Source organism: Dermacentor albipictus, chromosome 1, assembly GCF_038994185.2.
Source record: "Dermacentor albipictus isolate Rhodes 1998 colony chromosome 1, USDA_Dalb.pri_finalv2, whole genome shotgun sequence".
NCBI classification, from domain to species: Eukaryota; Metazoa; Arthropoda; class Arachnida; order Ixodida; family Ixodidae; genus Dermacentor; species Dermacentor albipictus.
The window spans coordinates 514,188,466-514,208,135 of NC_091821.1; the positions used below are offsets into that span (position 1 = coordinate 514,188,466).

The 19,670-nt window shown below is 47.8% G+C and overlaps 1 protein-coding gene and 1 long non-coding RNA gene across 3 annotated transcripts in view; one reads left to right on the plus strand and one right to left on the minus strand.

The window, feature by feature from the left end:
• LOC135905985 (ATP-binding cassette sub-family C member 4-like) overlaps positions 1 to 19,670 on the plus strand; it is a 547,697-nt gene that overhangs the window by 251,238 nt on the left and 276,789 nt on the right. The window contains exons 9-13 of one of the 2 annotated variants that reach the window (XM_065437137.2): positions 2,784 to 2,900; positions 2,961 to 3,050; positions 4,586 to 4,777; positions 5,743 to 5,837; positions 7,422 to 7,508. In XM_065437137.2, the coding sequence (XP_065293209.1) occupies positions 2,784 to 2,900; positions 2,961 to 3,050; positions 4,586 to 4,777; positions 5,743 to 5,837; positions 7,422 to 7,508 (581 nt within the window). Of the gene's footprint in view, positions 1 to 2,783; positions 3,051 to 4,585; positions 4,778 to 5,742; positions 5,838 to 7,421; positions 7,509 to 19,670 lie in introns of both variants that reach the window. The other variant, XM_065437136.2, reaches the window with a different exon arrangement.
• LOC135905986 (uncharacterized) overlaps positions 3,027 to 19,670 on the minus strand; it is a 157,783-nt gene continuing 141,139 nt past the window's right edge. Inside the window, exon 3 of the long non-coding RNA XR_010565577.2 lies at positions 3,027 to 3,160. This is a non-coding gene — a long non-coding RNA (uncharacterized lncRNA). The remainder of the gene's footprint in view (positions 3,161 to 19,670) is intronic.

Below are 19,670 nucleotides of genomic sequence, written 5' to 3' on the forward strand. Positions count from 1 at the left end.
GCAATTGGCACGTAACGCAGGACGTATTCCCTAATTATACACACGTGCACCCGCCGTCTCCTGTCCCAGTACGACCACCGATAGGCCTGATAAGTGTACTTCAGAGCTTTTTTGTACGTGCCTTGGCCATTTGAGCTCTTAAGGGTAGAAAAAACATGTATTATTTTTTTCGGACTGCCCGATTTTTCGAAAGTTTTCGCGGCCCCTAGGGAATCCGAAAAATCGGACGTTGACTGAGCAACTGATCAAGAGGGTCCTTCAAATGGTCCGTGGGGCGAACGCGTGGCGGAAGGAGGGCGAGAATAGAAAACACCGACGCACTGAGGGATGAACAAAGAAGGAAGTGTGCCACCGCTTCTTTGAAGGTGCTTAAGCTCAAAAAGCAAAGTGTCGGCTGACGCCAAGATGCAGGTGACCCTCATCCAAACCAAAATAAACTTTTTAAAGCAGCGAAACGCAGCGCTGAGACATTCTGCGTGGGCTGAGAGTTGAGAATGGCTTTCCAGCTGCTGAGAGCGAATCTTACTTGGGACAAAGTTCAGGCCTCATACCAATGAGCTTGCTATGCGTTGATAGAAATAGCCGATTTTCGAAAATTTTTGCTTGTGCATGCATGCATCTGTTTTTTTTTCGCATTTGAAAATTATCGACTCGATTTGCAATGGTCTTTACCATTTCTTTTCGGACATATTGTATTTGTTTTGCACTTCACTCACACTTCCCATCAGTTTTCCATTTTAAATCAAATAAGCAATACTACTTACTATTCAAACTGTATTAGGTCGTTTTTTTATTTTTAACATGCTTACTAGAGAGTGAAAGCCTCGGGAGACGTGGTGTGAGCCCGTCTTGGCATAAAACAAAGTTCATAAATACTTTGTTTAGCGCAGAACAACAGACACAAGAAAGACAACAGGACAAAGCGCCTTGTCCTGTCCTCTTTCTTGTGTCTGTTGTTTTGTGCTGAACAAAGTATTCATCGATTCGCACCAACTAGTCCGCCAACGCATTGTGCTAAAACGAAGTTCTTTGTCACTCGGGGAACGTGTCAAAGGCACTCAGGGAAAACACGGAAAACTCAGGAAACTTGAAAATGTAAATTTGGTAGACACCCTGGCATGGCCCCAGTTTCGACATATGCATTCCCAAAGTTTGCGACGATATGCTTACGTGTTCTAGTAACTTTAGAGCTTCAGTGCATAAAAAGAAGTCTACTGCAAAAACAAATGAAACAACAGTGCTCTTTGACCTCAAGTTTGACTGCACTTTTCTCATCTTTGACTGCTAGTTTGAAGATTTGTTTCAAGTTATTGTGTCCAGTGAAATCACGTGTTCAATTTGTGTATTGCAAGATGTCCGCTAATGTTATTAGTTGGAAAGATAATTACTGAATTCTTGTTGAGTAGTCAAGTATGCACCCCAATTTCCAGCGTAAGTATTGTCTGCCTCTTCGAGTAATACAGCTCTATAAGTAGGTTAGCCACAGACTATATGCTACAGACAACGTAAAAGTCTTTAATCGTTAACACGAATCACCCGGTATAGTCTGCTTATAGTTATCACCCGCCGTGGTTGCTTAGTGGCTATAGTGTGGGGCTGCTAAGCACGAGGTCGCGCGTTCGAATCCCGGCCACGGCGGCCGCATTTCGATGGGGGCGAAATGCGATAACATCCGTGTACTTAGATTTAGTTGCACGCTAAAGAACCACAGGTGGCCCAAATTTTCGGAGTCCCCCACTACGGCGTGCCTCGTAATGAGAAAGCGGTTTTTGACACGTAAAAACCCGTAAAAGAGTGCACGGCGCGCAGGATTTGATCATATTCGAGCCTGGGAACATCATGGCGAACATCACGGCCTTGGCAAAGACCTCGCCTGCAGTGTCCACATGAATGCTATACGAGCGTAAATAGAGCGTCGGCGATCTATCGCAGCTGGCCAGTAAACTTACGAGTAAACATAACAATAATCAAATATCCGACCTTGTGGTTCCTTTGTGGCTAGAGTGTTGGGCTGCCAAGCCCAACACTCAATAATCTTTATTCGTATAGTTATTTCTAAAGCACACATACGTGCTAATAGAAAAGCAAGTCCATGAATATCAAAGATATCATAATAGAGGGGGAACACCTAAGTTCTTGCTACACATGAAATTTTTAAAACGAAAGTGGTCAAAACGCACGGAGGGTTGCCAAACAAGCGCTTTAAAATGCAAGGGCGAAGTACTCGTGCAGAAGAATACCAGGCAAATGACGCTAAATACTTTGTCCATGTGCATTCTAGGCTGGGTTGTTTAAAGGTTACATATGATTTCTGGAAACACATTGTTTTTTTTTCACGCAAAAGGGACTTTTCCACAGCTGCGTAATCTCCTTCGACAATATTTCGTTCCATACAGGGTTGCAATGTCCAAAGTGCGTTCGCTCAACTAAAACAATCGTGTTTCCTGAAAAACTTTTTAGATGCAAAATTTCTTTACGCAAACACCGCTTATTTTGCCATAATGTTATTCAAAAATGATTTTGGAGCAGGTTGTAATGGAAATCTCATTATATTTATTTCAGATAAAAGTCTGCGGAGTAAAGAATATAGGGAAGTGTTATTGCTTTCCTGGAATCAGAAATGTTTAAATATCCGTTAACCGAAGTGCAAAAATGTGAACTTCTCACGAATGTCGCTGAATGACGTTGCTCAGCGTCCACGTATTGCAATAACCTTAACTTGAGGACAAATAAAGAAACCTCGATTTCTCAAGCCCTGTTCGCGCCCGTTCTATCTTGCTCAGAAGTTTCTTCTGCTGGAAGAGCAAGAGCAGACCGGTGCATTGCACGGCTCCAAGCTGCGCCCCAAGATGCACAACTGCCGCGTGGAGCTGCAGAACGCCACGGCGTCCTGGACAAAGGTGGGTGTGCCGCCGCCGACTGCACGCACGGCGCCGCCGCAAACCGCCTCTTTGCCGCAGGAGTCTCCCGAGCCGACGCTGCAGGACATCACGGCCACCGTGAAGCCCGGTGAGCTGCTGGTCGTCATCGGACCCGTGGGCTGCGGCAAGGTGAGCACCACAGGCTGCGTCGCGAATGGTCCACTTTGCGATGGCTGTGCTGAGCGGGACAAGAGATCCGAGACATTCAGCCAAAGCTACGGGTTTCCATCTGGTGACAACTGTGAGAGAAGGCAGAAGTACTGTTAGTGTAACTTCCAGAATGAATAAATAAATGTCTAGTGCAATAAGCAATCTACATTAAATGCTAATGTATATACAGTGCTGGACATAGCATGCAGGAAAACAAAATTCAGTGCGTTGCATGTTTGACACAGCATATTGGTGCTGCAAACACGCGTCAGTGTCTTAAACAGCTCACAGCTCGTAATGCAGTTGCAGCTACAGATACAGCCAGGAACTGCTGTAGCCAGTGCATATGCCGAGTGCAGTACACGTAGTGAGAATCGGCGCAAGCTATTTTGCGCATTGCAGTGATCCAGCGAGACATGTGTGGGATATGTCCGTGCGCCTAGGGTCTAGGCAACTAGCCCCTATTGCAACGGCAGCTGTGAAACATCACCTCTGGCAGCTAGCACACATCACCGATGTCTCCGCGTTTACAAGAAAAGAGTGCGTAGCCTCAGTACCTGTTACAGATGACAGATTTAAATATAGAACAAAGTAGCGCAAACGTGCGATTATTGCCTGGACTCTGCGTTTGCTCCTGTAGATATGCCAACAACTAATTAAAATATTTGTGGTGAGCTCAAATTTTAATGACTCTTTCGTTTTGGCTGACACATTATCGCTTGTATTCAAGGGAGCAGTGAATGCAGGTCTTGAACGCCAGCCTAACTCTGAGCACACGCGCAAGTCAATAAATGCAAATGTGGAGTAATCGGAGAGTAACGGCTGGAGGCGCCTCAAGTTTCCTGAAAGAAGTTTGCTGAGCCGCGCTGCCGCTTTAGTTGCAGTGCGTCCCGGTGACTTCCACTCTTGCATAAAAAATTAGTTCGTACATGTACCTCTTGATCAGCACTTCTTGGCTGTAGAAAGTTTAAAGTTCATTTTTTAGTTCAACTCACTTGCCAAACAAATCCTCCTAGCATGTTTAAAAACGGAAGCGGCTTTGAGAAAAGCTCTTTATAGACGTTTTTAAACATCGGGCAAGGGCTTTGAGCAAGCCTGTCCAGCAGCTGTAGACATGTCGAAATTTCAACGCAAAGAATTAGAAAGGACGGAAACGAGACACGATAGACGTTGTAGCTAATTCTCCCTGCGCACAAACGTCAACAACACATTCAAAACACTGTGAGAAAAAATAACGTTTTCTGAAAATAAACCCGTTTTTGCTAACAATAATGAAACGTTGCCAAACTGTCGCTTTAGTTGCTTGGAGACGCTGTGATAGATAGGGCAACAAAACCGTCTAGATCGTGCCACTTTTGGAGTGCCTCGTGAAGCACACGTAAAAAAAGGTGTCATTGTCGAAGCCGTGACATGAGGTAGGAATCTCCACGCCTCAGTGCTATTATTAGGCTTCGTTTCTTCTGGAAGCATCGCACTTGCTCGGCAGAGTTGTATCGCTTTGTGCTCGGTCGCAGACGTCGCTGCTGATGACCATCTTGGGCGAGCTGCGGCTGTCAGCTGGCAGTGCCAAAGCTCTTGGCCGCATCGCTTACGCTTCACAAGAACCATGGATGTTCACTGGCAGCCTCAGGAACAACGTGGTCTTCGACAGCGCCTACGATCGGGAACGCTACCGGAGGGTCATATACGCCGCCGCCATGGAACGGGTACGTGCGCCGGCGCGCTTTCGGTGGGGCTCTTGCGGTGCATTTCCCATCCACACCACAGGAGGAGCCTACCGATGTATCTTTGCCTGCATCGCAGTTTGTTAATAAATACACTGTCGATAAAAATTAGCGTTAAATACATTAGTTCAACAGTGGACAAGCTAAGTAAGCATCAACTAGGAGGCAGCGCTTCAAACGGATACTTAGTTTTGTGAGACCCGAGACAAGCTTCGTTATCGACGCGCTCACAGATAGGCTTCCTTTTTTCGCCGCGATTGATCGCATCAAGACTCCATCCTCTTGCGACCTCTTTCTTTTCTAAGAAAGCGCTATTCCGCACCCAGAAAGGGACACAGTCAAGAAAAAGTGCTATCGAGCAAGTGGTACCATGATAACTATCAGAAGGAGTGGCTTTTTCATGCCATGAGTATCGACTACGTCTTGACTGAGCATTGTCACTATTAAGTACTAGACTGCGTAGTTTACCGGTGTATCAATAGTAGAAAATTTTAGTGTACAAAATAAGAGCGGCCTCCAGGCTGCTCGGGGCCCCTATTGTAGGACTCCGCCGGCGTGACTTCTTCGGCTCGCCTGGATTATAGCAGTCCTCTGTACCGCCGCCTCCTCCGAGCTGGAGAGCAAAGCCTCCCATCTTTCGCGCGTTGTGGATGTTTTCTTGGCGCTCCTCGATGCGTTCCTACGTGATATTGTCCACCGTCTTATCGGACCCGCACCAGGGGCAGTCATCTGGATGTCTTTCTTTATCTATTTTGTGCAGGGTATGTAGGTGTGGGTACGCTTTAGTTTGCAACCTCATGCAGGTGACTTGTTCTGCTTTGCTTAGTACCGATCGCTTGCAACACCGATGCAGACCATTGTGAAAAGAGTCAAGTCTAGGTGAAAGCAACAAAGCTTTGTTCCAATGCTGTAGCACGCATGCGTCATGCCTCGTGCACTGTTTGCAGGACCTGACACTGCTACCCTATGGAGACCGGACCCTTGTGGGTGACAGAGGGGTATCTCTTAGCGGAGGACAGAAGGCCAGGGTCAACCTTGCCAGGTAATTAATGTTCTTCCGCCTGTGACAATAATTCGTGCATTAGTGCACAGTAGGTGCGACTCGTTTGCAACTAAATATATATATATATATATATATATATATATATATATATATATATATATATATATATATATATATATATATATATATGTATATATTATCCGAAGAAGCCAACAAACAATGTTACTGTGGACAACATACAGGAGATTACTTGTATTGTTCATTCAATTAAAGAAGTAATAAATTATTGGGAATGAAAGTGGATGAAAACTAGGTGGGGAACCATCACACGTCTTCACATTACGCGTGCGATGCTTCTTATTATATTGTCGCGGTGCCACGAGAGGGACAAAGACGACGATCACCAACAAGAGACGACGTGGTGGGGCTAACGTAACGTTCTGCAATACAGGTTGTACCGGCCATATCTTCTGCACAGTAAACACGGTCACATTTCACCTTATATACCTGCCCGTTGCAAACGCACCGTTGCAAAGGCAGCAACAATTGTTAAATAATCTTCACCTGGAATAATGCTTAGTATACAGCCATCGAGTCAAGGGTAAAATGCATGGCGGCCAGAATTACCACTTGTTGGGTGTGTGTAAACTGTGGTATCGTCTCCCTTCTGTCCTAGTTCGCTGGCGCTAAAATGTTTTCCAAGGCGGTCAGACACATTAAAAGATCAGCAAACAAGATATTTCGACTGCCATACGGGTTCACAATGTCATCATCATCATACTTGTTCATACTGCCATCAAACTTGTGCCGTTTGAGGCGCGTTGCCTTTCTTTTCGCCTGACCTTATTTTGAGAGCGTTTTATGCACTTCTTCAGAGAAATATCAATATCGCCCTTCAGTTCTTAGCCCAGTGCCGCATGGCGTTAGCGTCACATTGCGATCCAGGCCGCTGCTATATTATCGGGTCTCGAACGGTCGCCTTCCGCAAATTTGAATTTGACTTTGTTATCAACGCTCATTCCACAATTGCTGTACAATTGTATTGGTGCTACGTGATCCTTCGCGAATCCTACGCAGTTATAGTGAGCGCAAGGAAGTATTATAGTAGGCGAAAAAATTACCCACCAAAGCAACAGGCCTGCAGGACCGGTGCCGCAAAAATCGTCCCCACGTGCCCCTTCACATGGGCGCGCGTGTGCCATCGATAAGCTGCAGCACGCGGTGATCTTGCGTAATTACGCTCTGCATACCGCTGCGTTCTTACTGTTCGTGTCGCGCGTTTAACTTATAAATAAAGGCAGTGCGCTTCAGTAGTAGCACTGCATTCTCTCGTAGTTTACGCATGTTTGTACATCTATGTCTCTCGCTAATGTCAAATTTTCACAGCCATCGTCATTAAATGCCCGCCTTCTCAGCGTAAGCAGGATGATTTCCCTGTCAGCTGGAGAACAATTGAAAGAAAATGATGTTCAGATCAAGTACTACTACAGGTGTGGAAAAAGATTGTAGATGTTACGATAAAAAAGGAGGGGCTGGCGAAAGAGGAGGCGGCTTTTTCTCCAACTGTTTAGACATTACGAAGGCAGTGACAGCTCTCACTTACTGCTAATGTTCATCCTCTAGGGCACTCTACTACGACGCCGACATCTATCTGCTGGATGATCCTTTGAGTGCTGTCGACACTGCCGTCGCTAAGCATCTCTTCGAAGTGTGAGTGCCATCATCTCTTGATGCTCACCACTACTGTGAGCGAGGTTGCTACTTTCAGTACTTAATGGGACACTAAATGCAAATATTAGGAGAAGCTAAAGTTATAGATAAGTGCTCTAGAATCTCTAAGGCGTCAATGTTATCACGACCAGAGCCTTAATAGTTGAGAAAATGAGGTAAATGCAGGACATGATTACTTGCCCGATCACGAAAGCACTCCTTATTTAAATTCTGTCACTAGTACTTAACTACTAGTTGTACAAGAAATCCTTGTATTGTTTCAAAGAGGAAACAAAGTGCTACTTCTCCAGTTCTATTTCATGTTTAGAAAAAAGAACTCATTTAAATTACCCTTGGCAATGACGTGGGCGGACGAAATGTTTCATTTTCGCTCAACTCCACGCCGCCCACGTTTTCGCGTTTCAGTAATTTCGTTATCGCCTAGTGCTGCGCTGGTTTCGCTGACTCGGAAACTCCCACAACCTGCAAGTAGCCGAGTCCATGTGATGTCGCGGGATGCCCGAACGCTCTACGCCTCTTGAGCAAAACGCAGCTGCAGCGCCGAATTCACGGCTCTAGATGGATGGATGTTATGAGTGTCCCCTTTGGAACGGGGCGGTGCGCTGCGCCACCAAGCTCTTGCTATTATACTGCCTAAAGTTCAATAATAAAAATAAGCAATAATAAAAAACACCATGAACTCCCACAACCAAACTTTCTGATCCCCTATTGCGAACTATGCTTTTGTACGTCTTCGTTTTTTGTCGTTTCTCTACTTTTCTTTCACCAATCCTGCAATCGCCTCTCATAAATACCTACTGCGGACATGTTTACTTTTCCACTGCTCTCGCTGAACCCAAGCGCTTCAAGGAGGCCAGTGGTGTCTAGATCGACCACTGGGTAGACGTCTTCACATTCTAATAAAACATGCTCTACAGTTTCTCAAGCTTTACCGCAGCAAGCACGTGCTTCTTCCTTCTTATATCTCGCTTTATAGGTGCGCGTTCTAAGGCATCCCGATTTCGCTTCGGAAAGTAATGAGCTTCCCTTTGAGTTATCATAAATTGTTTCTTTCCTGATTTCGTTTTTTTCCTCTCAAGTAGTTACTCATGACAGCTTTATTTTCCATTGCCGCCACCCATGAGCTCTGGATGGATGGATGGATGTTATGAGCGTCCCCTTTGGAACGAGGCGGTGGGTTGCGCCACCAAGCTCTTGCTACTATACTGCCTAATAGACTACCTAGGTTAAACAATGAAAAAAGACACAAAAAAACACTATGAACTACCACGCCCAAATTTTCTGATCCCCTATTGCGAACTGTGCTTTTGTACGTCTCCGTCTTTTGTCGTTTCCCTACTTTTCTTTCACCAATCCTCCAGTCGCCTCTTACTAATGCCTATTGCGGACATGTTTCCTTTACCACTGCTCCCTCTGAACCCAAGGGCTTCAAGGAGGCCAGTGGGTAGACGTCTTCACATTCTAATAAAACATGCTCCGTAGCTTCCCTAGCTTTACTACAGCAAGCACATGCTTCTTCCTTCTTATATCTCGCTTTATAGGTGCGTGTTCTAAGGCATCCTGATCTCACTTCGAAAAGTAATGAGCTTCCCTTTGAGTTATCATAAATGGTTTCTTTCCTGATTTCGTTTTTTCCTCTTAAGTAGTTACTCATGGCAGGTTTTTTTTTCCATTGCCGCCACCCATGAGATCAATTCAGCTTCTCTGACTTTCCGCTTGACCTTTGTTTTTGAGTAGCTCTGTCTTGGCTTGGTAGCGCCGTCTGTCGGGCGCCGTTTTACTCACCGATGGCAGCAAATGTACGAAAAGTTCATTTGAGGGATGCCCAGCCGTTTGTACGCAGGTACGAGTAAGAGCGGGCGCGAAGATTAAAATCTGGGTGAAACCACTCAATCTGGAAAAGTAGCGCCAACCACTTCCGTCCTCCTTCTTTCGACGCCGCCTCGACGGTGGCGCCGCCCGTACTGGCCCTGCCGTAGCAGACGACGGCTAACATGCTACCGGAGGAAATCCGCGGAAAAGATCGTTCGAGTTCTGCGGAGCAGTTTTAACGCGGCAGCGTTAAGGAGCTCGTGCGCAGAAAAACCGGTGTCGTCGGCGTCAGCGGCGTTGGCCATGAGCGATAAATCCCAGAAGGCACTTCATAAATAAAAACATCTTGCAAGATGGGCTGGTGGGAATCGAACCAAGGTCTCCGGAGTGTGAAACGGAGACGCGACCACTCAGCCACGAGTTTTTTTTTTTTTTATTGCCGCTCATTGGCCCGGATAAAAAATACATATTCACAAATAATCAAAAGGCACACTCACAATATGTTAAAAACGACCGCAGAACTTGTGCGGCTGCGCTTGTGCTAAAATTCCTTTATCGCCAATAATAATTCCACTCGTGGCAACCACTCTGGGATGCACTCCAGCAACTTTTGTTCCTCTACAAAGTTCCGTATGCTTTCTTTGAAATACTGGCGAGCCGCTCTTGCATCGAGATCGGTGTGCTTTACCGCCATTCTACAATTCCAAATGCTATGCCGGGCCATAAGCATGATCACATCGAATGGGGTACCGTCATCATTTTCTATTGGCAAGTAGCGAATCCCATACGCATCTAGGGGGAAATCTTTTTTGATTGTGTGCTGGAGCACATCCCAGAGGAAAACGCATCCCAACAATGCCGAAAAACATGTTCAATTGTCTCCTCCTGCCTGCAAATTGTACAATGAGTGCCCCAAGGAACAAAGAAACCTCTTTCAGCCAGCCACGGTTTGACAGTCAGCGTTCCGGAGTGCAATTTAAAAAAGAACGTCTTAGCGCCTGACGGTACTAGCATCGCCTTAACGCGCTTCAGAACATTGTGCCCATGGCTAGCTCTGTAGAGAGACCGATATTAAGGCACGGGAAGAACAACATCACACAGGTCCTTGTACAGTTTTTTCCGGTTGACGTCACTCAAATATTGAAGTGAAAAACGCGCTGACAAAAACCTGCATGAAACCACAACTTCACGTAGAAAACCATAAACACTCCCTGGCAAACTGCCCGCTGAGACAACCATTTCGGGCAAGTGTTTGCCCAGGGGAAGTTGGCAGACAGTGTATAAAAACGGTTTTTTTGCGTCCCTGAAGAAAAAAAAGCGAGTGACTACCTGTCTCAAGAACAAATGTGACAATCCAAGTCCTCCATTTCGAACTCGAAGAAACAAATTGGTGCGACTTGATCTCTCCCAAGACGACGCCCACACAAACACTGCGAACACCTGGTGAATTTTCTGGATGTTTACCCTTGAGCAATGCAAGACTTGGAGGATGTACCAAAGTTTGCTCACTAAAAATATGTTGCAAATTGCGGCTCTGGAAAACATAGACCAATTCCAGCCATTACATTTGTTTACCCTGTCCCGAAGGTTATCCACTTCACTCCTCCAGTACGACTCACTGTCTTTGTAGCACTGAAGGGGAACCCCCAAGTATTTCACCGGAGTCGTAACGAAACTCATGTTGGCAAAAGTGTCTGGGGCCCCACGCCAATCCCCGTGCCAGAATCCCAGGCACTTACCTCAGTTTACCACGCTGCCGCTTACAGCACAGAAACTTATCACGCATTTGACAGCCTGCGTTATACTGTCCGAATCAGTGCAAAACACGGCAATATCGTCTGCATAAGCCAACAGGCGGACTTCAACCTCGTGCAGTTTAAACCCGCGGACACAGTCATTCTCCATGGCACTCAAACAAAAAGACTCAATATAAAAGCAAAACAACAGCGGCGAGAGAGGGCAGCCCTGACGCACCGAACGCTTAACTTGGATTCGCGCTCCCACCACCTTGTTGACAATAAGCCGCGTCGAGCAGTCCCGGTACGCCATGGCAACCCCCTCTCTAATTATTCTACCAAAATTCACATAATCTAGAATGCACAAAAGAATGTCATGAGGCACCCGGTCAAACGCTTTCTCGAGATCAATTTGGAGCATTGCCACTCGTGCACCCATGGCATCGCAACATTCGAGGATACTGCGTGCTACGTGTATATTTGAGAAGATAGTTCGGCCTTTAATGCCACACGTTTGATGCGGCCCCACAAGCTTCGAAATGACAGTCTGCGCACTCTTTGCTAAGATTTTCATCATGATCTTATAGTCTCCGTTAGTGAGACAAATTGGGCGGTAAGAAGTTACTCTTCGCAATGCAACGGGATCTTCTGACTTGGGTATAAGAATAGTGTGGGAAGATGAGAAGGACGGGGGTAGTACTTTGAGCTGGAATGCTTCGTTATATACATCCGCTAAGGCTGGTGAGATCGCACCTTTGAAATATTTATAAAAGGCTGGGGTTAGACAATCAGGGCCAGGGGACTTCCCCGGATGCATACTTTCAATAGCACTTTTCACATCCTCTTCCGAAATTGGTTCCTCCAATATTTCTTTCGTACTTTCATCTAGCCTTGGCATCAACGACAAAAAGTCCTTTTTAAAACCATCAATGTCGACTGCGCAGTAAGTGAATAAACCACTGTAGTGCTCGAAAAAAGCAGGCTCGATACCTTCTGCTGCGTCGCTAACTTTTCCGCAATATTCGATTTCCGCTATCTGATTGCGGCGCGCATGCCACTTTTCTGAGCCTAACGCTCTTTTCGACGGTACTTCTCCCATTATCAGCCTTTCAGCCCTTGCCCGTACCAAAGCACCGCGGTATCATTCGATATCGAACTGTTCTATTTTATGTTTCAGTGCGCGAATATCGTCCATGAACATGCCGGGCATCCTACATTCCTCACTGATCAATTTTTCTAAATTCCTGCGCATCTGTTTTTCTTCTGCTCCTTTTTCTCTGCATATAGCGCTCGCACGCTCTAAAGCCTTGATTTTCACCGCCTGCTTGACGTTCTCCCATTTTTCACCAGATGTCGTGTTATCAACAGCATTCATTCCTTCAACTTGCTTCGTTACATCCGCTGTAAACATTTCGTCGCTTAGTAATTTCGAATTAAATTTCCATAGTTGCCACTCGAAGCCCTTTCTCTTTTCTTTCGTGCTTGCTACTAAAAAGCTGACCAAACAGCGATCACTGAATGAAAGTGCGCTCACATGATACTCCTTACAAACGGGTATCAAATCAAGGCTCACATACACTCTGTCAAGACGGGCGTGGCTGGCTGCCTGAAAGTGGGTGTACTGCGTAGTCCTCCCACCACCGAGACACTCAGCCACGTCTTCCATACCATCGTCCCTTCTCATGTCGCTTGGGGCAATGGTGCTTGCACCCTTGTACGGTCTGGCGCTAGTTTTATCACGGGCTGAAAGAACACAGTTAAAATCACCGGCAATAATGAGGAGCCTATTACACTGGGTATGCTGTTTTAGCTGATCGAAAAATCTGCGTCTGTCCTCAGCGACAGTCGGCGCGTACAAACAAATAACACGCCATTCCAATGACGATAATAAAAAATCGCAGACAATAAGCCGACCTGACGGGCATGACGTCAGAGCTTCTACTTTTGCTCCAAGACTATGTCGGATGAACAAAGCGCGCCCGGAAGAAGTTCCCACAGCATGGCTCACTATAACACAGTATCGAGCTAAGAATTGACGCACCATGCCCCCGGTTTCGTCATCGCCCTCACCTTTCGTCTCCTGTACTGCTAGAATGTCCAGGTGATGTTCGCTAACTAGTCGATAGAGTTGACTTTGCTTCCTCCTTGAGGCAAGCCCACGTACGTTTAAAGTGGCCACACGAAATGACCTATCCATAGACATCATTGCGAGGCGGTGAAAACCCGGGGGCATGACGCTCACCTCACTACTGCGCTTTTTTCCTGGGTGCCTTGTCACGGTGCAGTCCTCAGGGAGGCAAAGGCAGCGTTTCCGCCGTCTTGCGCTCCGTCGAAGTGTTCGGCCGAAGCCGATGGGAAAGACGCCGCACGGGAGTCGTTTTCGCAGGCGGCTCGTCCGTTGCGACGGCGCTTGGCCCCTTCTCTTTTTCGCCTGCATCGTGGGGCCGCTTTGCGGTCGCACTGGCACTGCCGCTATCGATGCGTCATCGGCACTTCCTCGGGAGTAGTCTCTACAGCTCCGCCGGAAAAAGTGTGGCCGGTACTACTAGGAGCAGCTTTCTTACTCCGGTCCTCCACGGCTTCATGCAGAAGCCCGGCTTCGGGCCTACCTGGAGCTTCAAGGAGGGCGTCCTCTGGAGTGTTCGGGGTACCCTCTTGGGTAGTCGGGTTTCGGCACACTCCTGCTGTTTCCTCGGAGTCTGCCTCATCCATAAGGTGGTCCAATGCATCGTTTGTCTGGACTGGTCCGGTCACGCTGGCGTACGTCTTTAGGCAATCCGCGTCCTCATGGCCGAAGCGGCGACAACGACTGCAGCGAGGCACTTTGCAGTCCAGACCTATGTGCCCGGTGCTCTTGCAGCTCAAACAGAGCGGAGCGCGGCCTGGAACAACGACGAGAGTCAGCTCTCCGGCTATCTTGAGCTGGTGTGGAGTGTCGTCGACTTTGACGTCGCGATGCAATTGCAGTCCAACTGAGCGAGTCGTCGAGCCCTTTTCAGTGACGCCTTGCACACGCCACTTCTCCCGCGTCACCTCCAACACTTTCCCGAAGGGTTTCAGGGCCACACGAATGTCTTCGTCGGTCACGCCGTGCAGCAACCAGTGTAGCTTTAAGCGAACCTCCCGGTTGTTTGGATCGATTAGCAAACGTGGGCGATCCTTTACCTTCACGTTGGCAGAGGTGAGCAATTTCTGAGCGGCGTCAGCACTCGTCATTGTTACAGCCCACACGTGGTTTATCTGATACGCCCCCAACGCCAAAACGTCGGGGAGCGCACCTAGATTGGCCAAAGTGTCCCGGTAGTCTTCGACACGGTAGGGTTGAGCTCTTGGGTCGCCGTGCATGAAAACGGTGTTCGCGACGATGCGTCCGGATGGCAGATTAGGCAGAATAACATGATAATCTTCGGCAGTAGAAGCAAAAAACCTGTTACCGCGGCCCGCCTGGGCCGCCGAAACCGCTCCATGGGAGCAAGCCATCCCGCGACCGTTTCTCTTGAAAGCCGGAAGTGGAATGAGTATTCCACTCAGCCACGAGTTCGATCGTTCAAAGCGGGAGAAAATCGCCTCTAGTGAATGCGGTGTTGCCTTAGAAACGTGCCGTAGAAATTTATACCAAGGAAAATATACCTGGTATGGAAGCTTCCATAGGAGCCCATACGTTAAAAACATGGCGGTCCATCGCCGGTTCATGGGGCTTAGCGCCATCTGTATGTGGTGGGAACACTTCCGGCTGAATAAAAAATTACGTGACGCCAGGCCCGTTAAAAGCAGAAGTGACGTCATTTTGTTTTCGAGGGAACGAAATTTGTTTTGTTGTTCTACCTTTGGGGCTATATATTCAAATGCCCCGCCATTCGACTTGATGGGCGTTTCGAGCTTTCAGCGTGGAAAGCGATGCAGGAAAAGGCCAGCCGTACGGTTGTCGAAATCGCATCCCTGCAGAGAACATACTTTCTTTGGAGGCCGACGAAAGCTTTAGGTGTAGAGTGCTGATCCTATTGTCGGATGCTAAGCCCGTCGGTCAGCGCAGTCGCACGAAAACAACTACACAATTATCTGGCGGTCGTAACTCACTACTTTTGATTGAACAGATTAAGAAGCAATGAAGCTACCCGCGTCACCAAATTCAGACAAACGTCGACAAGCAAGAAAGCGCAAATTGTGAGGGGGGCGTATTTCAACAGGTGAATCGAGTGTGCCTTTCTGCCCATTTCAAGACGTGCATTGCACTGCGAGTGATAGTGGCGTCAACGCCCCCTGTAGCGGTGGGCGCTGAAAAGAAGCGCATTTATTAATAATAATAAAATTAAACGTATTTTCTTAACTCATCACGAATATATAAAAGTGACTAGGAATATTATTTTCCTTGAATGAATCTAACTGTGTCTTGTTTGAATTAAAAAACGCGTTTTTCTTTCCCCATGTTTGTTCCCTCCAAACATAGTCGCGCTTCAATCGCTGCTCCCATAACCCCCTATGCTGATGTCGGTGACAGTCTGTACTGAACCGCTTTTCGCCCGAAGCTTCGCGACCTATTTGAATCGACATTCGTTATACTGCGGTGTATATCGGTAATTATGACCATGTGAATTACAGAAGCCTCAGTTTCATGAGTAGCGAAGTACGTTTCCGCTACATTTCTTCTGCACTATGCGCACACGCAGAGCCATCTTGCGGCAAGCACAGAAGACCCCCTCCTCGGCGCTGCCGACACATGTACGGTAAAGCTACAGTGAACTAGAAGCTATTCAGTGCAACGAGCGGAGGGGGCTGCGCCTTGCGGCGTGTGTCACCCGCGGTGGCACCCGAAGCGGTGGCGCTGCCGTCGACCACTCTTGAAGGCGACAGGTCTGGGCACGCAGTACCATTGCATTTCAGCGGTGTGTTTTGGTGGTGGCTTTTTGCTCTGTGCGGTTGTGCGTCGCAAGCGTTCTCTTGTGAATGCGGCCACTTGCATCAATGAGTGCAAAGCAACGTCTCAACCATTGCTACGCCCCAGGGTGTAGCACAGGATACGCCCGAACTAACAGTGCGAAGAAGCTATCGTTTTTCAAGGCGCCTGCAGACCCGGAACGGAGGTGCACGTGGGAGAGAAACCTACATAGAGCCGACAAGCCGCTAACCACACACTGCGCGGTATGTGAGCTGCATTTTGAGCAACGCTTCATTGTTCGGGACTATGTGCACCGTATAAATGGGGAGGAAGTTCGCATCCCACGCGGTACGCCTACGCTTACTCCGGACGCAGTCCCCACAATTTTGCCAAATCTGCCAGCTTACCTGAGCAAGCAGCCTACTCCCAAGAGGAACGAAAGAAAAAGGAAGGGCGATGACGAAGTCCCACCACGAAAAAAGGCACGAGGGCAGCTTGCAGAGACGACAGAGGTTGACTAACCTACGGGTGCGACGGTTGACAACGAAGTCTGTGTGGCCGCGACTGTCGCTGCGTTGATGAAAATAAAAGTGCCTGGGAAGCGCTGGACGCTACATGAACTACATGAACAGAAAAACAAGCAGTACCTTCAAGTTCACATGGCAGTGAAGCAGTGGAACACGAGTACAATGTCCAGAGGAGCGACTCAAGGCTTATATATTACATTTCCGGATACGTGGCCAAAAAGTGTGTGCTGCCCACCAAATGCTGTGCGTGTAATGACAGCCTCTTACTTCCAACAGAAGAAGGGCGCCGCTTGCATGCTGCAGAATTTGTGCGCCATAATGATGAAGGAGGTTTACTCTACCCCTCGGTGGAACTGTTCCGCTTTATAACAAGGCTTGAAGACATTTTCACTAATTGCTTTAGTGCACAAAAAGTTCATCGGGAAAGCGTAATGGACATCCTGCATATGATTCATTGCGCCGCTCCCTTGAAGGTGGGATGCAGAGATCATGCAGAAAGCCTGACTCCTCGCATAGTCAGCTTTTATGTCACCACACGGCTCCATTTTTTTATCAAAGGCTTGAATAAAGCACATATGCTGTCAAAAAGAAAGGCAGCACAGCACCTGAAGCTAAGCAGACTGACTTAGCCCAATTTCTAAGCTGCTTGTTAAGTGCATAAAGCTCTCGGGATGATTCTTGCGCTATTACAGAGCGCCTGGAATAAAATCGTATGGGACAGAGAAATCGGTTTCGAAGTCGTTCTCCCTTCTTTTTTTCTGCGCGTCAGATTTCGTCTTGTGCAGCACGTACTTTAAAAATGAAGTGCTTTCTCGTGTAAATATTAAATCAGCCTTAATTTGACGGATATCTGTGCATGTGCACCCTAGCAGACACTGTAAGGTGTCTTTTGCGATCGCGAACATCATGCGAATATTTGGTCCCGCAAATGACAATTGCTTCGCAAAATTTAGTACTCGCAAATTATTCCGGTAGTGCCATCTAGTCCGAGTTGACGACTAAGCGTGAAAAAAGAAATTGCAAGTAAGACACGCCCAAAATCTTACGGCCACCTCAAACACCTCTACGCACATAAAGTACCCCAAAAATAATTGAAAATCCAAGCTGAATTGCGTTAAAACAGCGACTGTACATAACCAAACACGCTTTCTATTTTTGTGTGCCACGTACGCTTCAGAGGGGAACAGGACGAGCTTTCAAGAGCGGTCGATTGCAGCGCCGCCGCTGCAGGTGCCACCGCGCGCGTCAGCGGAGAGGCGCGGTCGTGCCACTGGACTGTAGTAAAGCCCCTCAATCTCCCAAAGTAGCGCCATTCACTTCCCTCCTCCTCCGCTCGGCGCGGCCTCGACGGTGGCGCCGCCGGTGGCGTCGCCGGTGGTGGGCCTGCCGTAGCAGACGACGGCTAACACGCTACGGGAGGAAATCCGCGGAAAAGTTCGTTCGAGTCCTGCGGAGCAGTTTTTTCAATCTAGATCTTGCTTTGTCAGTCGGTAACTGGCCTTAAGAATGTCGTGTCGGATTTGCGGAATAGAGAAAAGCACGATTATTGAAGGCGTATTTAGGGCGTAAAGCGCGCGCACGTTGAAAGTTCGTGTTGCTGAAACACGACACAAGCACGCGGTGTGCTCAGACACGCGAGTAATTACCAGAGTTTCAGGTTTTGACAGCGTGAAAGTATGTGCACGTGGTATCGTAGGTTAATTTACGTACCTGCAGGATGCTTTTGTTCGGCCGGCGCGTGAGAGATTCCGACTGTCTGCGGTCAGCAATGCCTGGCATCAGGGCCGTTTCTGTTCCGCGCCTTTTACAGATGTACGTAGCTCATGCACAGGTTGTGGTGGCCATGAGCAACGTTTCCACACATAGGCGGTATAGATAATTTGAACAACGTACCAGCATATGAAATCGTTATTTATTTATTACAGTGCAAATGGTTAGAATTTGATAAAAAAAGAAGGAACTTAATGGGACAACTGGAAAAAGGTTCAGAAAATAATTATTCCCCTCCCCTCACTGGCACCAGCAACACTTTTGTTGAAGTGCTAATTTTATCTCTGTATACTACGTGCGTCTGTATTCTTTTGCGTTGTAAGTTTTCACAAGGAAGCAGTGTTGCGTTAACTGGAACAGTCAAGGCACACAAGACAGAAAAAAAGTTGATTCTTGGGTTTTACATCCCAACACCACGATCTCATAAGGCACGCCATAATGGGGGCTCCGGATTAATTTTTTTCCAACTGGGGTTCTTTAACGCGCACCCAATGCACTGGACACGGGCCCGTTTTGACACGGGCGTCAAAAGAAGAGGTTGGAGGAGCCGTGGCACTTACTTCACAAAGCCACGCGTTCTTTGCCACTTGCTCGAAGTCAGCCCGCCCGATCTTGTGAATCCACACTTTTCTTCGTTTTGCGTTGCGCCCGGCGGATGGTAAAGCAAAAAGCTTTTTGCCGTTACTGGGTCTCTTGTGGCAACCGTAGACGCAGCAGCACGGCATCGCAATTAAGCACTCGGCCCTAACACATTGTATAAAACTACCGCGCTCCTTCAAACCGCCTGCCGTACTTTCGTCGCGCAGGCTCAAGAATGGGGGTCGCAGCGCGCTGGAAAGAAAAGGTATACAAAAGCGCGGCGCCTGCTCTGCGCCGGAAAGAAAAAAATATACAAAAGCGCGGGGCCCGCTTTCACGTGACACAGATTGGCCAATGGGGGAGCGGAGGAGGCTGGGGCGACAGGAGGAGTGGAGGAGGAAGCGCCTGGGTGAGCGGGGTGGCGGAAAGATCTAAGAATGGCGCTACTTTTGGAAAATTGAGGGGCTTTAATGTACGGCGCTGCCCCGACACGTGGCGCGCCACTCGCCCCATTATCACGTCCGCCTTCATGGCGCGTCGCGGCCCGGTTGTTTGGCTCTCGTAGATCGTTTGAGTAGGCGGTGCGAACGGGGTGCGATAACGCTATCGCGTTCCACTCTTGAAGGCGAAGCTTAAGCTTCCTCCAATTTTTTTTTTATCGAGAGCTTGCTTCGTCAGACGGTAACTGGCCTAAAGAATGCCGTGTCGGAATTGCAGAAGAAATAGGGAAAAGGACAATTGTTAAAGGCGTAAAGCACGCGCACGTTGAGAGTTCGTGTTGCTGAAACACGACGCATGCACGCGGTGTGCTCAAAGACGCACGTAATTACCAGAGTTTCAA